The 20313-nt window shown below is 57.2% G+C and overlaps 1 protein-coding gene across 1 annotated transcript in view; it reads left to right on the top strand.

Annotated features, from left to right (window-relative positions):
* The window catches only part of PTPA (protein phosphatase 2 phosphatase activator), a 31149-nt gene that overhangs the window by 6531 nt on the left and 4305 nt on the right, over window positions 1-20313 (top strand). The window contains exons 3-9 of the mRNA XM_070596879.1: window positions 1637-1723; window positions 8080-8205; window positions 9917-10034; window positions 11831-11930; window positions 12829-12953; window positions 13949-14049; window positions 19029-19136. Coding sequence (XP_070452980.1) covers window positions 1637-1723; window positions 8080-8205; window positions 9917-10034; window positions 11831-11930; window positions 12829-12953; window positions 13949-14049; window positions 19029-19136 — 765 coding nt within the window. The remainder of the gene's footprint in view (window positions 1-1636; window positions 1724-8079; window positions 8206-9916; window positions 10035-11830; window positions 11931-12828; window positions 12954-13948; window positions 14050-19028; window positions 19137-20313) is intronic.

Consider the following 20313-nt stretch of genomic DNA (forward strand, 5'->3'; position numbering starts at 1 on the left):
CTGCTTCATTGATATGTTGTCCACGGCCTTTCAGGCCGCGAGGGCAGAGGTGAGGACCTGTGCGCCAGACTGTGTGGCCTGTGGAGCCTCACATATTTACAGAGTTGGCCAGCCCTCTCCAGGGGCCAGCGCGCTTTAGGGAGTGTCAGCCACGTTTTCTTCTGGCCTATGTGTTCACTCGCTGGGAAGCTCATCGTTCAAGTGGATGGACCTGTTGCAGCCATGCAGGTGACTCTGTGCGGTGGTCAAGAACAAGGGCCGGGGGTCAGAGAGGTCAGAGCTTCAAGCCCAGGGTTGCCATTTTCTCTTCTTGTGACTTACGCAAGGTGCTTAACTTGACCAAGCCTCAGTTCCTGCTGCCGTAACATCGTCTGGGGGCTTAAATGACTGAAAGGCCGCAAAGCACGCAGCTCAGGGCCAGGCCTCCAGGGAGCCCTACTGAGCAGCACACGTGACCGTCATTCTCTCGTGGTGACAAAATGGTGTCAGTGGAGACTTCGCCATAGTCAGGTTCCTAGGAACATCCTGAGCTTTAGTCACCAAGAGCCCCAGACCTGTGTGGGAGCCAGCACTGCGGAGGGTGACGCAGCCCCTGCTGCTCCCTCTCCTTGCGCCCCAGTGTACTTTGCAGGAATGATGGTGAGCCTGGCCGTAGTCAGGACGAGGGCTCAGACTGCCCTGGGCTAGGAGAGTGGCTGCGGGTGCCCCCCGGCGGCCAGGTGACGCCCCCTTCCCCTGCGGCCACTCCATGGGCTGCAGGAGGACCATGAGAGAAGGATGCTCCCTTCTAGACACTGGGGGTTGGTGCTCAGGGCTCATCTCAGGGCTGGCTGTGGATGCCCCTGGCACCCGTAAGGCTTGGATAAGGAGGAAGGAAAAAGCGAGAGATGAAAGGGATGAAGAAGAAACAAGATGGAAGGGAAGTCACGTGCGCCCAGACCCGCCTCTCCAGGGGCCTGCACCTCCGTGCTTTCTTCACCCTGTGCTGTGTGTGACCTACAGCCCTGCAGCGGGGAGAGTGCCCTGTTGGAAGCTGGTGGGTGTGTTGGGAGACCTGGTCATGCACAGAAGACAATTTCTCCTGGGAGCATGGCAGCTGCACTGCAAGCCGGCAGCCTGGCCCGTCTGATGGGGGAAACATCCGGGAGATGCCCGGGGAGGGACCCTTGGTGGTATTCCTTGGACTCCGGGTGGGCTGGTAGTAATGGCCGAAGACTTGGCCACTCTGCTTTGGAGTTTGGCTGGCTGGGTCCTCCTCCAGTCTGATGAGATCTTGGTCTTAGGAGACCTTGGGCAAGTCACTTCTCCTGCAGTCTTGGTTTCATCTGTAAAATGGGGCCAGTGATAGTGGCTGCCTTGTGGGGTGGTTGTGTCAAGTGCTGGCAGCATCAGTGAGCACAGAGGAAACTCTGGCTGGAGGTCCCGGTGTCATTGTGGTCCCTGGCCTGCCAGCAGTGTGGGAGGGAGGGTGGGGGCGGGCTGTTCGGCATTATCTTTCTACGGCCCCTGCTGCTGGCTTGGGAGCCAGGGGTAGCTTGGAGCCCTTTGATAACGGGGGGGCGCTGGGGGCTGGCCAGGGCATAGAGTCCGGCTCTGACACCACTCTCCGCATCCCCACACCCGCTCTATTTGGTAGGCGTACGCTGACTACATCGGATTCATCCTCACCCTCAACGAAGGCGTGAAGGGGAAGAAGCTGACCTTCGAGTACACAGTCTCTGAGGTAGGCCGGTGTGGGCGGGCACCTCCTGGGCAGGGCCTTTCCAAAAATAGCTCCAGGGTCACGTGTGCTCGTGCCCACAACGGGGCCAATGCAGAAAATGAGATTGCCCAAACACATGTGCAGTTGACATTTTGGTGTCTCTATTGCTAATCCTGTCTTATCTGCAAATAGGTGGGTAGTTATAAAATTGGAATCAAAGTAAATATACTGTTTTATAGCCTGCATTTTTGCTCACTGATGTCTTTATATGACTTTTTAAATTAAAAAAGATCACAAAGAAGTAAATGTGCTCACTGAAGAGATGACTGACAGCGACGTGCATGACACTAACCTCCCGTACAGCCCTCCTCCCTAACTCCCGGGGCAGTCCCGTTCGTGGTGTGCGGAGTGCCACCAGACCTGCCCCCCAGTCCCTTTCCTGCTGCGTACATGGCTGCCTCATTGAGCCAGCCCTCATTTGTTTAAACTGCCCCCTAACTGTGGGCTTTTAGGTTGTTTCCCTAGACATCGCTGCTCTGGACATCCTTGCACACAGATCTGTGGGCGTCCTTTCCTGAGGATTCTTCCCAGAAGCGGAAATACTGAGTGGCAGGGTGCATGCTGCTGTGCTGCTCCGTGGCCGCGGCCGTGCTGCAGAGAGGGGCCTGTTTCTGGAGGGAGGGCGGAGCTGGGAGGAGGCCGATACCCAGGGGAAGGTGAGCGCTTGCAGGCCGTCTGCTCTGGCTGGTTGCCATCTCCCAGGGCTGGGTCCCAGGCCTTTAGTGGCCTCATGGGTTCCTGTCACAGTTGGCCCAGAGCCACCTTGAGCCTCTTATCTCAGACATCAGGGCCTCTCGCAGTTCCTTGTCCCACCCGGCTCTCCAGCCCTAGCCTCGGCCTGTTGGGTAAGGTCTGTGCTGGCCCAGTGCCTCCGTCTGTCCTGAGGCTAGCAGTGCCCTCTTAGCCCTCCTGCTCCTGGGTCCTAGCTGACTGCTGGGTGGCTGAGGTTCTGTTCTGTCACTTCTGGCGAGCCGGGCATTCACAGCTTTCTTTTGGGAGCTGACCCACCAATGACTTCTTGGGTTCCTCTTGGGCCCACCCAGCGCCCTGGGACTTTGGCTCTGGCACAGATGTCTGGGGAGGGAGAGGGCTCCTCCTTGAGCCCATGGCAGGGATGTCCAGCTGTGCTCAGTGGGCTGGGGAATGTGGTGTGGGACGGCTAATTAAAGGAGAATACTGTAATTATCCCAGCCGATCCTGAGCTGCCAGGTCCCTCTCAGGTCCCTTAATTGCCCTTGAGGCTTTGATGGCAGGCGGTCCACACCCACCAGGTGTTGTCTTGGCTCAGGAGCTGTTCTTTTGGCAGAGTTGCAGCGTGGTTAAGTGCTTGGGTTCCAGAGGCAGGCTGACTGGTTTTGATGACCTCTCACTTCTGAGCTGAGTCGCCTTGTCCCCTCTGACCCTCTGTTTCCTCATCTGTAGAGTGGGAAGAGCCGCAGGCCTGCTCATGGCCCCTGGGGAGATTCGCTGAGCTCCTGCACGCTGAGTTTTTCTTTAGCACAGCACCTGGCACACACTAGATGGCATTATCGTTATTAGCTGTTGTTATCATTAACTGTCCTCAGTTCTAATTTCCAGCAGCGTTGTTGTTCCTTCAGCTGGGGCTCTTCCTGAGCTGGGGCTCCTCCCAGTGCCGGGTGGTGGCTTCCTCCTCACTCGGTGGACAGAGGTGACTAGTTTGGTCTCCAGAGGTCTTACAGCTTCTGCCCACAGCTGGCAGGGGCAGCAGGGCCTCGGCCCACAGGTGGGGGCCTCCTCCCGCCTGTGCAGCTGCTGGGCCTCCCTGCAGGGATGGCAGCTGTGGCCGCAGAGAGGGCCCAGTGCCTCTGGTGGCCTCGGGTGGCGGCTTCCGGACCAGCGGCAAAGGGAACAAGGAAGGGCGGTGTAGTGATATTGCCTAGGCCCATATGTAGAAGGCTCTCCTTCATTTTGAAATTGTGTCTGACCTGTTCTTTGGGGGTTAAAGTTTTTGCAACATAAAAGTGATAGGCAGTAGGAGGCTTATTTTTTGTTGTTGTTCTGTTTGAATTTTTAAGTGAGAGCAAAATGAAAAATTGGCAAGTAAAGTTTTGGAGAAAATGTTGCTGGTCCATGAAATCCAAAAAGGAGCCCTGGTCTGGGGAGAAGGAGGGGAGCTCAGAGGATGCTCCGGCCTCCTAGCGGGCTCAGCCCACAGTCCCCCACCCCTCTGCCCCAGCGAGCCGAAAGTGGAGGCAGCCCCTTGCGTTCAGAAAGCCCTCTCCAGAAAGAGGAGCTGGGAGCCTTTTAATGATTCAGTGGCCCAGCTGAGCTAGCAGCTGGGGCAGCCTCCGGAGCGCCGCCTCTGTGCCCTCGGTGTCACCAAAGACTGAGCTCTCCAGGGCCTCGGGCCTTGCCGGTGCTTCCTGGGGCCAGGATTGCTGGGCCAGCCCTCCTCAGTCCTAGTTGCTGCGTGGCGTTGGGCTTGCTCTGTCCTTGTCAGCCGTTCCTGGTGACCTGGTTCTTCATAAAACCAGGCTTTGGCAGCACTTTCTGTCACATTTCATCATGGCGGCTTTATGTCCCCTGACCGCCTGCCTCAGCCAGACGCAGAGGGAGCTTTCTCCTCTGATGGGTAAGAGGGGTGAGGACGGGCTGCATTCAGGGCCGTTGTCCTGTGGCACAATGCCAGGGGGGCTGTACAAGGACTGCGATGTGATTTATGCCTCCTGGAGCTGTGCAGCCGGGGGTGACATGCATTCCTTAGCTCGAGCGCTCCTCTCCCCTCCCCACAAATATGCGGCCGGCTCTCAGACCACTTCTCTGCGGAGTCTCTGCAATGGCAGGCCGGCCATGATGGCCCTGCTGGTCACGACTTTTCCTGTGGGCACCGCCCTGCTGGGTCCTACCAGCGTCGGCAGCTCCTGGAGGTGTCTCCTTGCACCATCTGTGCCAGTCAATGTGGCCAGGTCTGCTTCGGGCAGGGTCCCTCCTCCCAGGGCTGCCTGACTCCCAGTGTCCCTGCGTCTGCACCGTGCGCTCCCCGAGCCCTCCGTTGCCCTTCCTCCTGGCCCGTGCTGCAAGCCTCCTCTGGGAGGAACGCTTTCCTAGCTGCCCTCACAGACCTGTGTTTTGGGTGGACAGTGTCCCCTGATTTCCTCATGGAGTGACATTTTGTGTGCGCATGCACGAGTCGGCCTGTGACACTGGTTCCACTCCTTTGTCCTGCCTTCTGTGGGAAAGGTGTCAGTGAGGCGAGAGCAGGCTGTCACACCCGCAGAGCGTTCCCGCGTCCCTTCCTCTGAGCGGACCTCTCCACAGAGGCTGGGATGCCACGTTGTTCATCACAGTGCTGTTTGTGGTGGTGAACAATCGGAAGCAGCCCAGACATTGACCAGAGAGGGAGTCAGTGAGTAAACGGCAGCGCTTCGGCCCAGGAAGTGCTGTTCACTTGTTACAGGCTATCGTGACGTTGTGTCTGCGTGTGCACGTGCAACGAGGTTCGTGAGGAAGCTGAGCAGGCTGCGAAGCAGTGTGTGCCCCGTGACCTGTGTTTTTGAGTCCGGATGTGTATAAATTTATACTATCACCTCTGCCAGGTGCTGCACTAGGCATTCTTTTTTTTTTTCCCAGAAGAAAACATCACGTTTTATAATCTTGGAGTAGAGGAGATATTTCTGAGCATGACACAAAATGGAGAAGCCGTAAATGAAAAAAGTAATAATGATGAATAGCAATTTTAAATACCTGACAAAAATAAATAAGTACAAACAAACGAAAAAACACAATCCAAGTCAAAGACAAAGGACAGATTAGGAAAAAAACACTTTGAACAGACAATGGGGTAATTTCCTTAGTATGTAAAATGCTCCTAGTAAACAATAACATCAACAACCCAGTAGAAGAATGGGCAAAGAATATGAAATACGAATGGCTTTTAAATATATACGTGTTTATAATAAATTGAGATTTTTCCGGTTTACAAATGAGTATGTTAGTGGTAGAGATGATCACCATGAAAATAAATCAGAGAAAGACATTGAGATGTTCGACTACACTTCTAGGAAACACAAATGAAGCTACAGTGAAGTGTGGTTTCACGCCTCCCAGGCCTGCAGGATCGAGCATTGATTGGCAATGGGGGCATGAGCTCCCTCCTTTGCTGGAGGAGGGGTAGCTTGGTACAACCTGTCTAGGGATCACTTACCCGTTTAGAGATCCAGGGAAAGCCTTCTGTTTCCTCCCCAAAGCCCCAGCACATAGTTGTACATCCTAGTTGTAGGTCCTTCTAGTTCCTCTGTGTGCGACGCTTCCACGGCCTGGGGTCCGCGCCCAGGATCTGAACGGGCGAACCCAGGGCCGCTGAAGCGGAGCACTTGAACTTAACCACTCGGCCACAAGGCCCGCCCCAAGGAAAGCCCTTTGACCTAGCACTTCTGCCCTAAGGAATTTAGCCTACAGAAATATGCCTGCTTGGGTACAAAGACATTTGTACAAAGATAGGCAGTGCAGCACTGCTTGTTACGAAAGACTGGAAAGAACCCGAATTTCTGCCAAAGGGAAACATAAATAAATTAGAGTGCTAGCGAAGTACAGTGCAGTCGTTCAAACAGATGAGTCTGGTCTAGATTTGGGAGCATGGAGAACACTCTGCAACCTGTGCCGAGTAAAAGGCTCACACATCAACACGTTAGATGCACACGCACAGACTTTCTTTGTCGACACCCGAGAAACTGGCTTCTCTCTTCCCCAGGGCACGGGAGCCAGGCCGTGGAGGTCAGGGATGGGAAGACACTGAGTTTTTCCCCACACCCTTTTGTACTCTGAATTTTTTCCTCTGTGTATCTGAAAACGTTTTTGTCCAACTGTAAGCAGTTGCTTTGAATGTGCTGTGTTGTGGGGCCCTGGCTCTCAGGGAGCTGACATTCTGATGGGTGAGAAGACTGCAGGCTCTGTGACAAGCGCAGGGCCGGGGTGGGGGTGGGGGGTGGGGGGGGGGTCGGTGGGTACACAGCAGGGGGTCAGGAGGGGGTGCTTCAGGGAAGAAACACTGTAGCAAGAGACTGAGAAGAATTCAGACTGGTAAGGAACACTAGGCACGCTGGGGGCATCGGCCCAAGACCAGGACATAACGAGGGCATGTCAGTCACAAAGAGCAGCTTATGCAAAGGCTCTGTGGTGAGAAGGGCCGACGAGAGAGAGGACTACAGACGGTCTCTGCTCCAGTGATCACACACTCACATTCAGTTTTGCTTCTAAATGTCCTATATTTTCAAAAATGTCCTTAGGCTCTGAGCAAGAGGGGCCCGTGGGACTTGGGAGGGACAAAGGGACAGGAGCTTCACTGCCCACCCCCAGGCCACCGCGCTTCCCTGTGTTAGAGATGGGTGCGCCGGGACTCCACGACCCCAGAGTTGGGTCAGCCCAGAGGGTGGGTGGTGGCGGGAGGACTCGATAGGAGGGCCCTGGACGGGTCACTTCCCATCTGACGCAGTGGCAGCAGTGGCACAGTCCCATGGCCTGCTCTTTGTGTGCCTGGGGCCCGTCCTAAACTCTTTGGACACCGAGTCTCCATTCCCAACCATGAACAACAAAGAGCTCTGCAGTGCAAAGCGTCCAGTGGCCACGCCTGGCCGGACTGGCGCAGAGTGACCCACTGCCACCCTGTGTGGTGGGGGCGTGGACACACCGGGATACGCAGGCCTGCGAGCCGCCACCTCGGCGCGCCTCGTGGAGGGGCCTTGCGAAGTCTTTATCATCACACCCATTTTTGAAATGGGGAGCAGCCTCTGAGAGTCAGTCACTGGCTCGAGGTCTCGCAGCGACTAAATGGTGTTTCAGCTGGGCTTTGAATCAGGTCCAGCTGCCTCGAAAATTCTTAGCATGGTGAGCGAGAGAAAACACTGTAAAAAGATGAAATAAAAGAGGATGTGAAAGTGTTAGTGGTGTTTATTTCTGGGACAGGATTACTGGTCATTTTTGTTTTCTCCTTTTTCATCTGTTTTCTGGGATGCGTAGATATTGTGTGCTGAACAGCAGACCTCAATAAAATCTCTTAGAGAAGGTCAGGGCTGCGTTCCGCCTGTCCAGCTCCTCCTGGATAGGCTGGCTGGAGAAACCAGGTGCTGAAGCCACACCTGTCCCTTCAGCCTAGTGCTGTCCCTTTCTGTAAAGCTCCCTCTGTTCCCCCAGCCCCTCCTTCATATTCAGGACGTTTGGGAAGAAAGGGGAGAGCAAGGAGAATGCGAGTTAGTGCCGTGGCTTGGGGTCATTGGCCAGCAGCTGTTGGGACTCCTCTGTGGCTCTGGCTCGGGGCCCCTGGTCATTGTGGCTTGGCCCCCTCTATTTTGCCTCCACAGGCCATTGAGAAACTGGTTGCTCTTCTCAACACGTTGGACAGGTGGATTGATGAGACCCCTCCGGTGGACCAGCCCTCTCGGTTTGGGAACAAGGCCTATAGGACCTGGTATGCCAAACTCGACCAGGTGAGGCTGCCGCAGGACAGGCTTGGGGGCGGGGCTGGGGGAAAGCTTGCAGGCAGATCAAAATCACTGGGGGGTTTGTTAAAATGGCAATTCCATTTACCAAAAGTATGAATGCATTTACCCTCTGCCCCAGCCGTCTTCTGGGAATCACCATGTGGATGCACAGTCCTCTGCTCGGGGCTGTTCATTAGGTCATCGTTTGTATTCGCAACAGGTGGAAGTGTCCCTGGTGTCCATTCTCAGGGGAAGAGCTAAATAGACCGATAGGGGATCAGTCAAATAAAATCCAGCCAGCTGGCCACTCTCCCCCCAGGGTCTGTAAGAAAGAATAAGGAGGCCGACTAGGGAAGTCAGGGAAGGGCTCTGCGATTTACTGTTAGGTCAGAGGAGCCAGGGCAGGATGCGCACGGCAAGCTGCCTTTTGATAGGAAAGGAGGAAAGATAAAGAGGTGTGTTTGTATTGGTCAGTTTGCCCAGAGAAGCCTCACTGGAAGGACACACGATGGGCAGGTGCAGTTTCTTTTTGAGGGCAGGGGAGGGGGGTGGACAGGGACGGGGTGGAGTGAGACTTCTCATGCCTCCCTTTTAGAATGTGTTTATTTCTGAATCATAGGAAGGTGATACCTGTTCAAGGCAAACAAAAAATAAAAATGCAGGATTGCAATGCCATCCTTAGAAAGGCCGAGTCTGTGGGTCTGGGCTGGGCCTGGGAGTCCAGCTTCTCCCCAGGTCTCCAAGACACTCTCATGCCTGGGCTACCACAGACTGGACTCAGAGAAACTTGGGTCCTAATTTCTCTGGCCCCGTGTTTTCACATGGAGCAGAGGAGAGTCCCAAGGACCCAGAAAAATGCTGTCCCTGCCTAAGAACGGCCTGGGGCTGCCTCTGGACTCTAAGATGGCATATACTCTTGGTTTTTTAAAAGATTTTTATTGAATTATAACTTAAAGCTGACAAATCATAACTGTATAGTTTGATAGACCTTAACATATGTTTTTACCATTGTACCCACCACCTGTATTAAACCACAGAGCATTCCAGCACTCCAGCAGGGCCCTTGTGCCCCTCCTAGCTGGTATCCCCAAACTTCTCTGACTTCTGCTCCATAGCTCGATTTTGCCTGTTTTCGAACATCATATACATGTCTGGCTTCTTTTGCTCAATGTTATGTCTGTGCAATTCATCCACATAGTTGTGTAGCAGTGGATCTTTTTCATTGCTGTGTAGTATTCCATTGTACAAACATATTACAGTTTATCCATTCTACTGTTGATGGACATCTCAGCTGTGGGTTGTTTCCATGTTATGGCTACTGTAAATAATGCTGCTATGAACATCCTTGCGTACATCTTTTGGTGGACATATGGCACAAACTCCGTTGCTGGAAGTATGAAGAAAGATGACCTCTATGGAGTGTCAATGAGTTACGTGATAGGAGAGCTGAGTGGGTTTTTTTCAGATCCCTCCTGTCTTGCCCCTGGAACCTTGTCCTCTCGAGAAAGTGTCAGCAGACAAAAAGCCACCCCAGGGTAGTCCCTCTGTTGTGTACACATAAATGCTCTCCCTCCTCTTCCTTCTGTGACCAGTTGGAGCAGGGAGCCAGGCCCAGCTCGCATGGCATCCTGGGCTCCAGCCAGATGCTGCCCCTGGGCGCTTGCCATCGGATGCTGCCTAATCTGCTGCCACCACCTTGTGTCTCTTGTGTTATCAGGAAGCAGAAAGCTTGGTGGCCACGGTGGTCCCCACCCATCTGGCGGCTGCTGTGCCTGAGGTGGCTGTTTACCTAAAGGAGTCGGTGGGGAACTCCACGCGCATCGACTACGGCACAGGTACCTGCCTTGCTGTGGTCTTTTCTGGGTTGCGGCTCTGGCTGGCTCCACCAGGGGGCGCTGGCACCACACATGTGGTGCCTGTCTGTACAGAGCTGATTTCTGTTCTTTGTAAAGATGCACTGTGAGCTCATCATCACCCAAACAATAGCTTACTGAGCACTTACTATGTCTTGAGGCCACCGCTTTCAGAAGCCTTGAGAAATGGAAGAGCTTGGGAGCGTCTGGCAGCGTTGCGGCGCACCCTCTCCCTGGGCCCCTTGCTCTTGGCCCCCGTCTCTGTGCTCCTGAGCTCTTGTGGGGAGGCAGGGGTGGAGCCGTGGAGGGAGAGGGAGGGACCGGAGGGCTGTGGAGGGAGCATTCTCCGGGCCAGGGTGCTGAGGAGGAGCCTGCGTGGGAGGCCTGCCTTTCCTTCCTCCACCCACAGCAGGCTGCACAAGACCTGCTGCTCTGGGCCCGCCCCTCGCCTGGGGCTCAGGATCCTCAAGAGGCGCCTGGACCAGGGGCGGACCGGCCTGGCTTGGGGGAGGTTTGTCGTCTGCTCCCCCTGTTGCTGGGGAGCAGGGGTGTGAAGGGTTTTGAGACTTCCATGGTGGGGCTTAGACTCAGGCCAGCGGGGGCGCCCTGTGAGGAGAGCCGGCCGGCAGGGTGGGTTCCCTCTGCCCTCAGGCGCTCCCGGGTGTGGGAGTGGAGGTTGCCCCTGAGCGAGGGTGGCCTGGACTGGGCTGCTCATGATCAGAAGCCGTGCAGGTGAAAGCCACAGCTCACAGGTTTCTAGGCCCTTGGAGGGGCCTTCATTCTGCAGAAATGGGACAGGAACTCACTGAAAGATTCTCTCCCCACCTCTCTCGAAATGTGTTTTTATGATGCCGTGAACCGTGGGATTCAGTCCAAAGTCCAGTGGGTGGTTTCTGTACTGCTGACCGTTCCTAGTTGACATGACTGGGAAAGGAAGGGGGTGCCTTTTGACCCTGTAATGTGACCATGCTTAGAAGGTGACCTGCTTAGAAGCCTTTGGTGGCTCCCCATTGCTCTAAGGAAAACATCTGAACTTTTTACTCTGGCTATGAAGGCCTATCTGATCTCCAGCCTCATCTTGTTACACTTTCTCTCTTGCTTGCTCTGCTTTAGCCATACCGGCCTTCTTAGGGTTCTTCAAATATATCAATTTTTTTTTTTTTTTTGCCTCAGGACGTTTGCACATGCTGTTTCTGCTGGCTAGAAGGCTCTTCTTGCTCCCCTCACCTTCTGTGCCTTGCCAAGTCTTATTCATCTTTCAGATTTCAAATTAAATATTACTTCCTTAGAGAAACCTTCTTGAGCCCTTATATCAGGATCTCCCTGTGATATCCTCCAGTTATCACCCTATACTTCTCCTTCAGAGCTGGGGTCATAGAAGTGACTGTATATTTAATGTCTGTCATCCTGATAGATCATAAACTGTCGAACGAGGGCAGGGACTTCTTCCCACTGTCCCCCTAATGCCTGACGTGGACAGTGACCCACAGTGGGTGCTCAATAAATAGGGTGGCATTGATGACTGACTTAAACCTACAAAATTCAAGAAAATGCCTATTTAAAGAAGTCAACAGCCCAGCCCTTTTAGGAGTAGAATTACAGTGCTAGGAGCTCCTAAAAGCTCCTAAAAGGTCTTTCTGGATAAGGAGGAGGCCCCGTGGTCTCCATGTCGGCCTCCCCCCTTCGAGGGCAGCTATCAGCGGCCTGGGCTCTAGTGAGACAGGGCATGTCCCACTGCTGTTTCCGGAAGGCTGTCAAGCTCGGCGGTTCCTCCCCAGGACACGAAGCTGCCTTTGCTGCCTTCCTCTGCTGTCTCTGCAAGATCGGGGTGCTCCGGGTGGACGACCAGATAGCCATCGTCTTCAAGGTGTTCAATCGGTGAGTGCGGGGAGGGCGGGGGGTGGCTACCTGGCGGTTGAGCGAGGGCTCTGCCCTTGTTCTTGTCCGGCCGGGGACAGGTGCCAGGGTTCCCTCGTCCTGTCCTCATCAAGCTCTGGCTGTGGACAGGTGTCCCAGACTCCTCACAGGTTCAACTTCCAGTCCAGACAGTGAAGGGAACGCCGCGTGATGACGGCTTGTGCTCCCGTGGCGGATGCCATGAGGAGGTGCATTCTGAGCGCTTTCTGTGCGGCTCACGTAATTCCCACTGCAGCCCTGGAAGGAGCAGCTCTCGTTTCCATTTTATCCATGGGGAGGCCGAGGCACAGAGAAGTCGGGTCTCTTCCCTGAGGTCACGCAGCCATCTGAACCCAGCCAGTCCAGCTCTGACCTGCTCCCCTCACCGCCCAGACTGCCTGCCCGGCAGCACGGCTGTGTTTCAGTCACCAGAGAGTGACAAGTGCCTGTTCTGGGCCCCCCTGGCGATGCCAGCACGGGGGCTCCTGGGGCAGTCTGATGCACCTTTGATGACACTGGAGCTCGGCGCTGCGAGGGCCTAGGAGGTGACCTGCCCCGCCAGCGCTCCAACAGGCGAGCCGAAGTGGGGGAGGCTGAGGCTCCTGCCCAGGGCCTTACGTTGTCAGGAGTTGACGGCACTAACCGCACCCCCTCCATCCCAGTCGGTGTCTGCCCCTTTCCTGGGCCAGGAGGAGGCTGAGTAGGGGAGACAAACAGCTGCGTGATCTGAGAGTCCCAGCTGAGGCGTAGCTTGGACACGTGGGTTGTCCCTGCAGTGGAGGCCAGCTCCAGTCTGAGGTGGGCCCTTCTGGCCTCGATCTCTGAAGGGTGAGACTGGCTTTTTCCTTTTTGCTCCCCCGTCCCCCCTCCTCCTTTGTAGGTACCTTGAGGTTATGCGGAAACTCCAGAAAACATACAGGATGGAGCCAGCCGGCAGCCAGGGCGTGTGGGGCCTGGATGACTTCCAGTTTCTGCCCTTTATCTGGGGCAGTTCGCAGCTGATAGGTACTGAAGCGGGGCAGGCGTACCCCTGCGCCCCCCAGGGCGCGTTCTGTACCCTGCCCCGCCCTTCTCTCTTCTCTCCTCCCTTCTCTTCCTGCTCAGCACGGACAGTGACAGCTTGTAAAGCAGCCATTAGACCGGCTGTTGATGGGGGCTGCTCGCTGTCCACCTGCTGCTGCCAGCCAGTGTGGCAGGCTGGGGGCGGTGGGGGCAGGGCGCCTCCGAGATAATGGGAAGTGACGTGGCTGGAGCAGGGCGCTCGCCTGGCGCATAATGGACTGCTGTGCAGTCCGCCCAGCTCCTGGCAGCAGCTGCGGGGTTTAATGTTGAAAATGAGGGGCTCCTTTGACTCGGTGACCAGTGTCATCTGCTGTTATTATGGAGCCATGAGCAAGTGAGCCCTTCAGGGAGCTGCCACCAAGTGCTGCGCGGTGGGCTGCTCACTGTGGGCCGGCTCTGGGGGTTGCCCCCCACTTTCCCCAGGCAAGCCGGAGCGAGGGAGGGATCTGCCGGTGGGCGAGGCAGGTGCTAACTTCTGGTTTGGGGTAGGTTAACTCCCCTCACAATAATGCTAATAAGTGACTGCTTGTGGAGGCCTGGCTCTGGGCCAGGCGCTGCTCTGACGGCTTCAGGTCAGTTGGCTCCCGGAATCTTCTCCGGGACCCTGCCACCACTGAGCAGCACTTCCTGTGCAGGCCCCATGGCAGTGCTTTACGGTGGCTGTGATTGTCAGGCGCTACCCAGCAGCCTATGAGGGAGGTGCTGCTCTTAGCCCCGGCGCACAGATGAGGAAACTGAGTCACACGGCTAGACAGAAGCAGAGCTGCAGCTTAGTACACTAGAGTACACACGCGGCCATTTACTCTTCCTGCAAGGCCAGGTGTTGAGGGGTGTGGGCTGGGCTGTGGCCCTGAGCTGGGTGTGGCCCACCCTGGGCTGAGGCGCCCTGAAGGTGTGAGCGCCTGGTTCTGAACTCCAGGCCTTTGTGCTGTTCCCAGACCACCCGTATCTGGAGCCCAGGCACTTCGTCGACGAGAAGGCTGTGAATGAGAACCACAAGGACTACATGTTCCTGGAGTGTATCCTGTTCATCACTGAGGTGAGGGCAAGGGGGTGCGGAAGAAGCGCCAGCCGCCTCCGGGCTGGGCGAAAGGAGGTAGACAAGCCAGAGCTGCTGCCCAAAGGTGGTGGGCTGGCCGCAGGAGGCGGCTTCTTGCAAGGAAGCCTCTCCGGGAACTTAAACAGCTTCTGACCATCCCAGAGCTCCTCCTGCATCAGTGGTCTCGGGGTCCCTACCTGAGCCGAGGACTAAGACTCAGTCACTAGGCGGACTCGGTTATCCATAGAGCGGGTCTGAAGGGAGGGCGGCTATTGTTGGGGGTGCGTGGGTGTCAGCATCTTGTGGGGGGGCCCACAGGTCTGGGAGCTGTGTGTGTGTGTGGATGTGTAGGGTGAACCCATTGCAGGAGTGGGAGGGACTGGAGTGGACAGGACAGACTTCTGCTGAAGGGACACATCTCTGTCAGTGCTGGAGGACATGGGCCAGGTGACGTGGCGGAGGTGAAAATGAGCAGGCCTGGTCCCCCAGCCCACCCCGTGGGGGTCGTTTAACTGGGTGGTGCTGTCTTGCTAAGGCAGGATCTCCCACAGTGCGGCCTTAGACCACTTCCTCAAGATTGCCTGGGGAGCTTGTTAAAAAGCAGGTTCTTGGGCGCCACCCCAGCTTTCTGGATCAGAATCCTAGGGAACGAGAGCTGGACCTATGTTTAAACACACTGGCCACATGACTGTGCATGAAAGGTGGGGACCCACTGTTCTCAGGGCCTCTCTTTCGGGAGGTGTTGGGACCTTTCATCCTCCCTTCCTGGTATACAGTCGTGTGTGCCGCCCCCCCTTCGCACAACTCCTGAAGCTCACCCCAGCTGTGCTGTCTGGAGAAGTCCTTCCCCCATTCTCTTCCCTGATGCCGGCATGCATGTCTGCTGGCCCAGTGACAGCCCTGGCACAGCCATGGACCTCGCCCCCTCCCCCGTGGGGGCTGCTCTCTCCGCTGCCCATTCTGAGCCCCCGGAGAGGGGCAGAAGCCTGGTTAAGCAGCCGGGGCTCCAGGCTCCTGCTGGTCAGCATTCGGCTCAGGCCTCCACCAAACTCCAGAGGCCAGAGGGGAATGACACGTTTTTCTAAGTCAGCAAATGGCGCGGGGCTGGCGCTGGGGGCCACCACTTCATTCTGCGAGATCTGCTGCCTTCAGCAGAGTAGCCGGCCCAAGGTCGGGAGGACTCCAGGGCGGCCTGGCTCACTGCCGGGAGCGCAGTCACGTGCGCTCCCTCCAGAGTGGGATGCGGGGTCTGCGGAGCCCCGGGAGACCCCGGGAGGAGCTGGAGGAGCAGGGGGACGGGTGCGCGTGCTGCGCGGAGCTGCGGCCTCAGCCCTGCTCCGGTCGGGGTGAAAGGCGGCGCTGGTTTGGCTCCCTCTGGTGGCTGGCCGAGCGCCTGGTCCCCGTCAGTGACTGACAAGGACGAAGGTCAGGCCGGGCCTCGGGGGACGTGGGAGCTGACTCCAGGTTAAAACTTTGTATTTTTGTTTGGTTGGTTGATGGTGCCGGTATAAAAAACCAAAAGCTTTCCCAAAGTGTGGGACCCAGTTCCCCTGCTCGAGGAAATCCTCCAGTGGCCACTAGGTGGCGTTAAAGGCACGTTGAACCAGGAGAGGGTTTTGTGACCTTTGCTTGGGGAGAGGCGTGAACTGGGAGGGGGCAGGCCGAGAGCTCCTGGGGGTCCCGCACCCTCTCTGCAAGGCCTGGTTTTCTCTTTGGGGCTGGGTGCTCAGGCTTGGTGGTCCGCCACGGGGTGCTGGCGGTGTGCCCCAGAGCCGGGGTGGCTGTGATGAGGCCCCCTCCACCCCTGGCCAGGGCGCCCACGCCAGCACACCTTGCGCTAGTTCTCAGCTCTGTCTGCCCCCCTCCCACCCCCCCGCCCCTGTCCACCTCAGACACGTTTGCAGCCCCTCGTCGGTGGGTGGGTGACCTGGCCTGGCTTCCCCTGACAAAGGGAGGCCGAGGGCCTGACCCTGGGGCCCAGGGACCTGGAGGCCTGCGTGCAGTCTTGCGTGCTAGGGTCGGCAAGGGGGCGGTTGCCCCTGCAGACCGGAGGTCTCCAGGGCCCGTGCCACTAGGAGGCTAAACAAAACAAGAAGTTGGAAATGGAACCACCTTCTTTTCCTGGTCTCACCCCAGGGACGGCCGGGACCGCTCTGGGAGCCCAGGGCATCCCGGAGGATGGCCGCCCCAGCAGGGCTTCTGCCGCCTTGGGAAACGCAGCCCTGGCGCCTTTAAGAGCCCAGGGCAGCAGGAACAGAATTTCAGCCTCAATCTGGCTTCTAAATTTGGAGTTTTGGGAAGGGAGGGATCGGATTTCAGCTGGAAGGGAAGGAGCTGACAGGAAGGCGCTGTGCAGCCTCCCACCCCCGCCCATCCCCCGTCACTGACAGAGGAGCCATTTACAAAAGGCCGATTCTCCCGGGAGTGGAGAGGCAGGAACGCGCCTGTGAGTAATTTCCTGCTCAATATGGCTGCTCTGACTCACACGATTCCCCTGGGGTCACTGCGGGACTGCGGCTGCCTGCTCCTTCTCGTTCTTTCTCTTCTCCCTTTGTGGCTAGAATGAGCTAGATTTTTTTTGTCTTTTCGCCCCTGATTCCTCTTTTCCCTGTTTCCCTTTCCCAGAGTTGCACAGTCTCCTTCTGAAGGACTTAGGGAGACTTGGCACCCTGAAGGGGGTGCGCAGCCCCTCTGGAGAAACAGCATCTCGGGCCTTTCCACGGTGGGGGCCCAGCCATGGGGCTCCGGAGCTCGGCCTCCCCTGGCTCTGCCAGTAGGCCAGAGAGGCCTTTTGGGGCCCCCCTTCCGTGCCCCTAGTGGATGAGGCTGGCCCAGGAAGCAGAACCTCTTGGTTCCCCGAGTCCACCCTCCGGCCCTGGCCTGGGAGACCTTGCTGAGCAGCCCCCTGGGGCTGCTGCTGTGGGATGAAGCCAGTCAGGGTCCCTGCTGGGTAGTGTGTCATGGGCCCTGTCCAGAGTGAGCCTGGTTACACAGCTCCAGTGGTCCCTGAGCTCCTCAGTGCCTGGAAGTGTGCAAGAGAGAGCTGGAGCCTGGTGCTTGCCCCCGTGGCAGAGATCCTGGGGAAGGGGCGGGGCGGCCAGAGGGTGGAGCCTGACTGAGTGGGACTGTTGGAACAAAGCTCCGAGGAGGCCTGGCCCCAGTAGGAGGAGGGAGCCTTAGAGCCAGGAGCGAGCCTTAGATAAAGAGAGGAGGGGAAAGATTCTGGGTGAAGGGACTAGCCCAGGAGAAGCCCTTCCGGGACCAGAATGGGTTTTGTCTCTGGCACCTTGGGCTGTGGCCTCAATGTTGGTGGAAAGTACTTGTTGTCCCTGTTACTGAACCCATGGGAAGAGACAGGCTTTTTGGGGACTTGGACTAGGGGAGGGAGGTGACCAGGGTAAATGTCAGCTTTTTTTCTTCTTTTTTTCCTGACGAAGATTCGCCCTGAGCTAACATCTGTTGCCAATCTTCCTCTTTTTGCTTGAGGAAGATTCATCCTGAGCTAACATCCATGCCAGTCTTCCTGTATTTTGTATGTGCGTTGCCGCCACAGTGTGGCCACTGACAAATGGTGTAGGTCTGCACCTGGGGAACTGAACCCTGGGCCGTCAAACTTAACCAATAGGCCATGGGGCTGGCCCCGAATGGCAGCTTTTTTTGACTTAAGTCTTACATTTTTGGAGTTGGCCTGCTGGAGAAGTGAGGGGCCTTCAGGAGTGGGCCACCAGGTAGAGACTACAGCCAAAGGGTGGGGCTTATTTACTTCTGGGCCTTTACACTTAAGATGTCCAGTATGGAGAGATGGCTTTGGCCCATCCTTTCTGCCTGGACCAGCTCTCCCCCAGCCCCACCTCCACACACAGCTTCTTCTGGAACCTTCTACCCGCTTGGGTCCAAGTCTCCTCTTCCTTGCCAGCTCAGCCTCTTTGCTTTTCAGGCGCCTTCTTCTGACGCTTTCTGGGGCTCGGGGTGCTGAGCCCTGTACCCCAGCGTCAGGGCTGCTTATCAGCACGGGAGGGGACGTGCCGAGGGGGACTGTGAGCTGCTCGTTAGTAAATACAGGTGTGCTGTCTGCGGGGACTCTCAGGCACACAGGCTTCCCTGTCTCGGTGCTGTGGTTTCTGATGTCATGGGAACTCCACTGGGCTCGCTGCAGAATTTCTCTCTTCTTTCTCAGAGACTCAAACTCTTTGGCAAGAGGAGGGACCAGGAATGGAGCTGTCCTTCCTCCTGCCTGTCCCTTGCCGCCTGGTTGCCCTCCCCTCCCCAGGTCAGGCTGGCTTTCTAAGCAGACCCTCCTCCCGAGCCTGCTGCAGGGCCCTGGCCATGTCTGCCCCTCTTCCTCCTCCCCTCTGCGGGCAGTGCACAGGCCAGTGGGATGTGTGGTTTGCTCTTACCCGCCTCGGCCCTCCCCTGAACGGCCCCTCCCTCGGCTCTTCCCACTCCCCCTGTGGCAGACGCAGACTGAGTACCCTATGGTGGAAGCCCCCTGTGTGCGGGCCTGGGGGTCAGGGTCCAGGCTGCTGCCGCTGCTGTTTACCTGAGTGGGAGGGGGTCCCGGTGCTGGCGGGCTCTCTGTGGTTCTGGCGAGTGGTGGGAGCGCACCAGAAGCTTGGGTGGAGCGTTGATTTTTCTGAGGCTGCTGGATGCGGTGGACAGTGGGAATCATTTCCCTTTTTTGGCTGTGGAAGAAAGAGGGTGACTGTGGGGCTCACATTTTCCCGGTGGGTCTTACAGGCCAGGAGGGTCCATGTCTTTGGCACTTATGTGTGCCTGTGTGTGTGCACTCCCCACAGGCAGGTGTTGTAGCCTGGTCCCCTTGTGTGCAGTGTGTGTGCACGAATCTGTGCATGCATGTGTGTGTGTGTGTGCGTGTGCGTGAACCTGCGTGCATGTGTGCACGCATGACCTTGCTGCAGGGGAGCAGGGGCTGGGCTCCCAGGTGGCCCGTTCTCCAGCAGAGGGACTCTCTCTTGCAGATGAAGACGGGCCCCTTTGCAGAGCACTCCAACCAGCTGTGGAACATCAGCGCGGTCCCCTCGTGGTCCAAGGTGAACCAGGGCCTCATCCGCATGTACAAGGCCGAGGTGAGCGGGGCTTGCGCTGCTCTTGGCCTGAGGGCTGTTGTTCCCTCAGCCTGGCTCTGCTGTTTGGCTCTGCATCTTGGGCCAGCCCCTCTGACACTGGAGGCCTCAGTCTCCGTCTGTGGGATGGGCTGTCAAAAAAGCACTGGCCTGAGGCCCAGCTCTGCGCTGTGACTGAGCAAGGCCCTGCTGCTGGGGTGGGGGTGGGGATCATCTCTCTTCCCACCTGGTCCCCCGCAGCTCTGTCTCTCTTGGGGACACGAAGACCCAGACACGCTCGGAAATGGTTTTGTCCCTTGGACGCCTCATCCAAAGTGGCGCTTCTCACACTGGTGTGTCTGATCGCTGGGCAGTGGGAGGTCTGTGGGCCCAGGAGCTCTCCCCTCAGAAAGGCAGGGAGAGGCCGGTCTCCCAGAGCTCCCCCTGCTGGGAGGCGGCCCTGGGCTCCTGGGGCATCTCATGCTCTCTCCTTGTCCTGCTTGGCACTCTTCTCCCGGCCAAGGACGTGGCTTTTTCTCTTGCGAGTAGGGAGGGGACATTCTCTTTCCATCCTGTCCCTTGCACTAGCTCCTTCCACATCTTGGGCAGACCAGTCCTGGAACTGCTTCACCTTGGCCAGGGGAGGGGCTGGGTGTGAATTCCCTCACCTGGAGCAATGGGTCCCCAAAGTCCCCTCTTTTCGCCCTCTGGCTGGTGGTCTCAGATGCCCTGTGGGTGCCCACCTCTTGACCCTGGGCCATCCCTCTCCCGTGGAGGGAGGGAGGTGCTTGGTCTGCTTCATTACGCCCAGATCTCACTCAGACCCGGTCTCCAGAGGTGGGGAGCGGGGAGGAAAGGGTGGTAGAGGGCTGGGTGTGGCTTGGTAGGACAAGTGCCTCCAGTTGGCCAGCTCCTCTGCCTGCCTGAAGGGGTTAACGGCGCTGGCACTGGCGGCCTGGCCCCTCTCCCTTCCGCCCCTCCCCCTCAGTCCCTTCCTCTGGACTTCACATCCTGTGTTTAGGCTCCAGCCCACATACCTCTCTAATCGGAGAGGAGCGTTTGCTGGGGCTGTGCAGGCCCCTTCCGCTGCAGTTGCTGGCCCTGTCCCGCCTGGAGAGCACAGGCCATTGCCCTCTGGGTGTCCTGTTGTTCCTGACACCCCCACTCCCACAGGCCCACAGTGGGTGCTGATGGGGAACCC

The sequence above is a fragment of the Equus przewalskii genome, chromosome 26 (assembly GCF_037783145.1).
Source record: "Equus przewalskii isolate Varuska chromosome 26, EquPr2, whole genome shotgun sequence".
NCBI classification, from domain to species: Eukaryota; Metazoa; Chordata; class Mammalia; order Perissodactyla; family Equidae; genus Equus; species Equus przewalskii.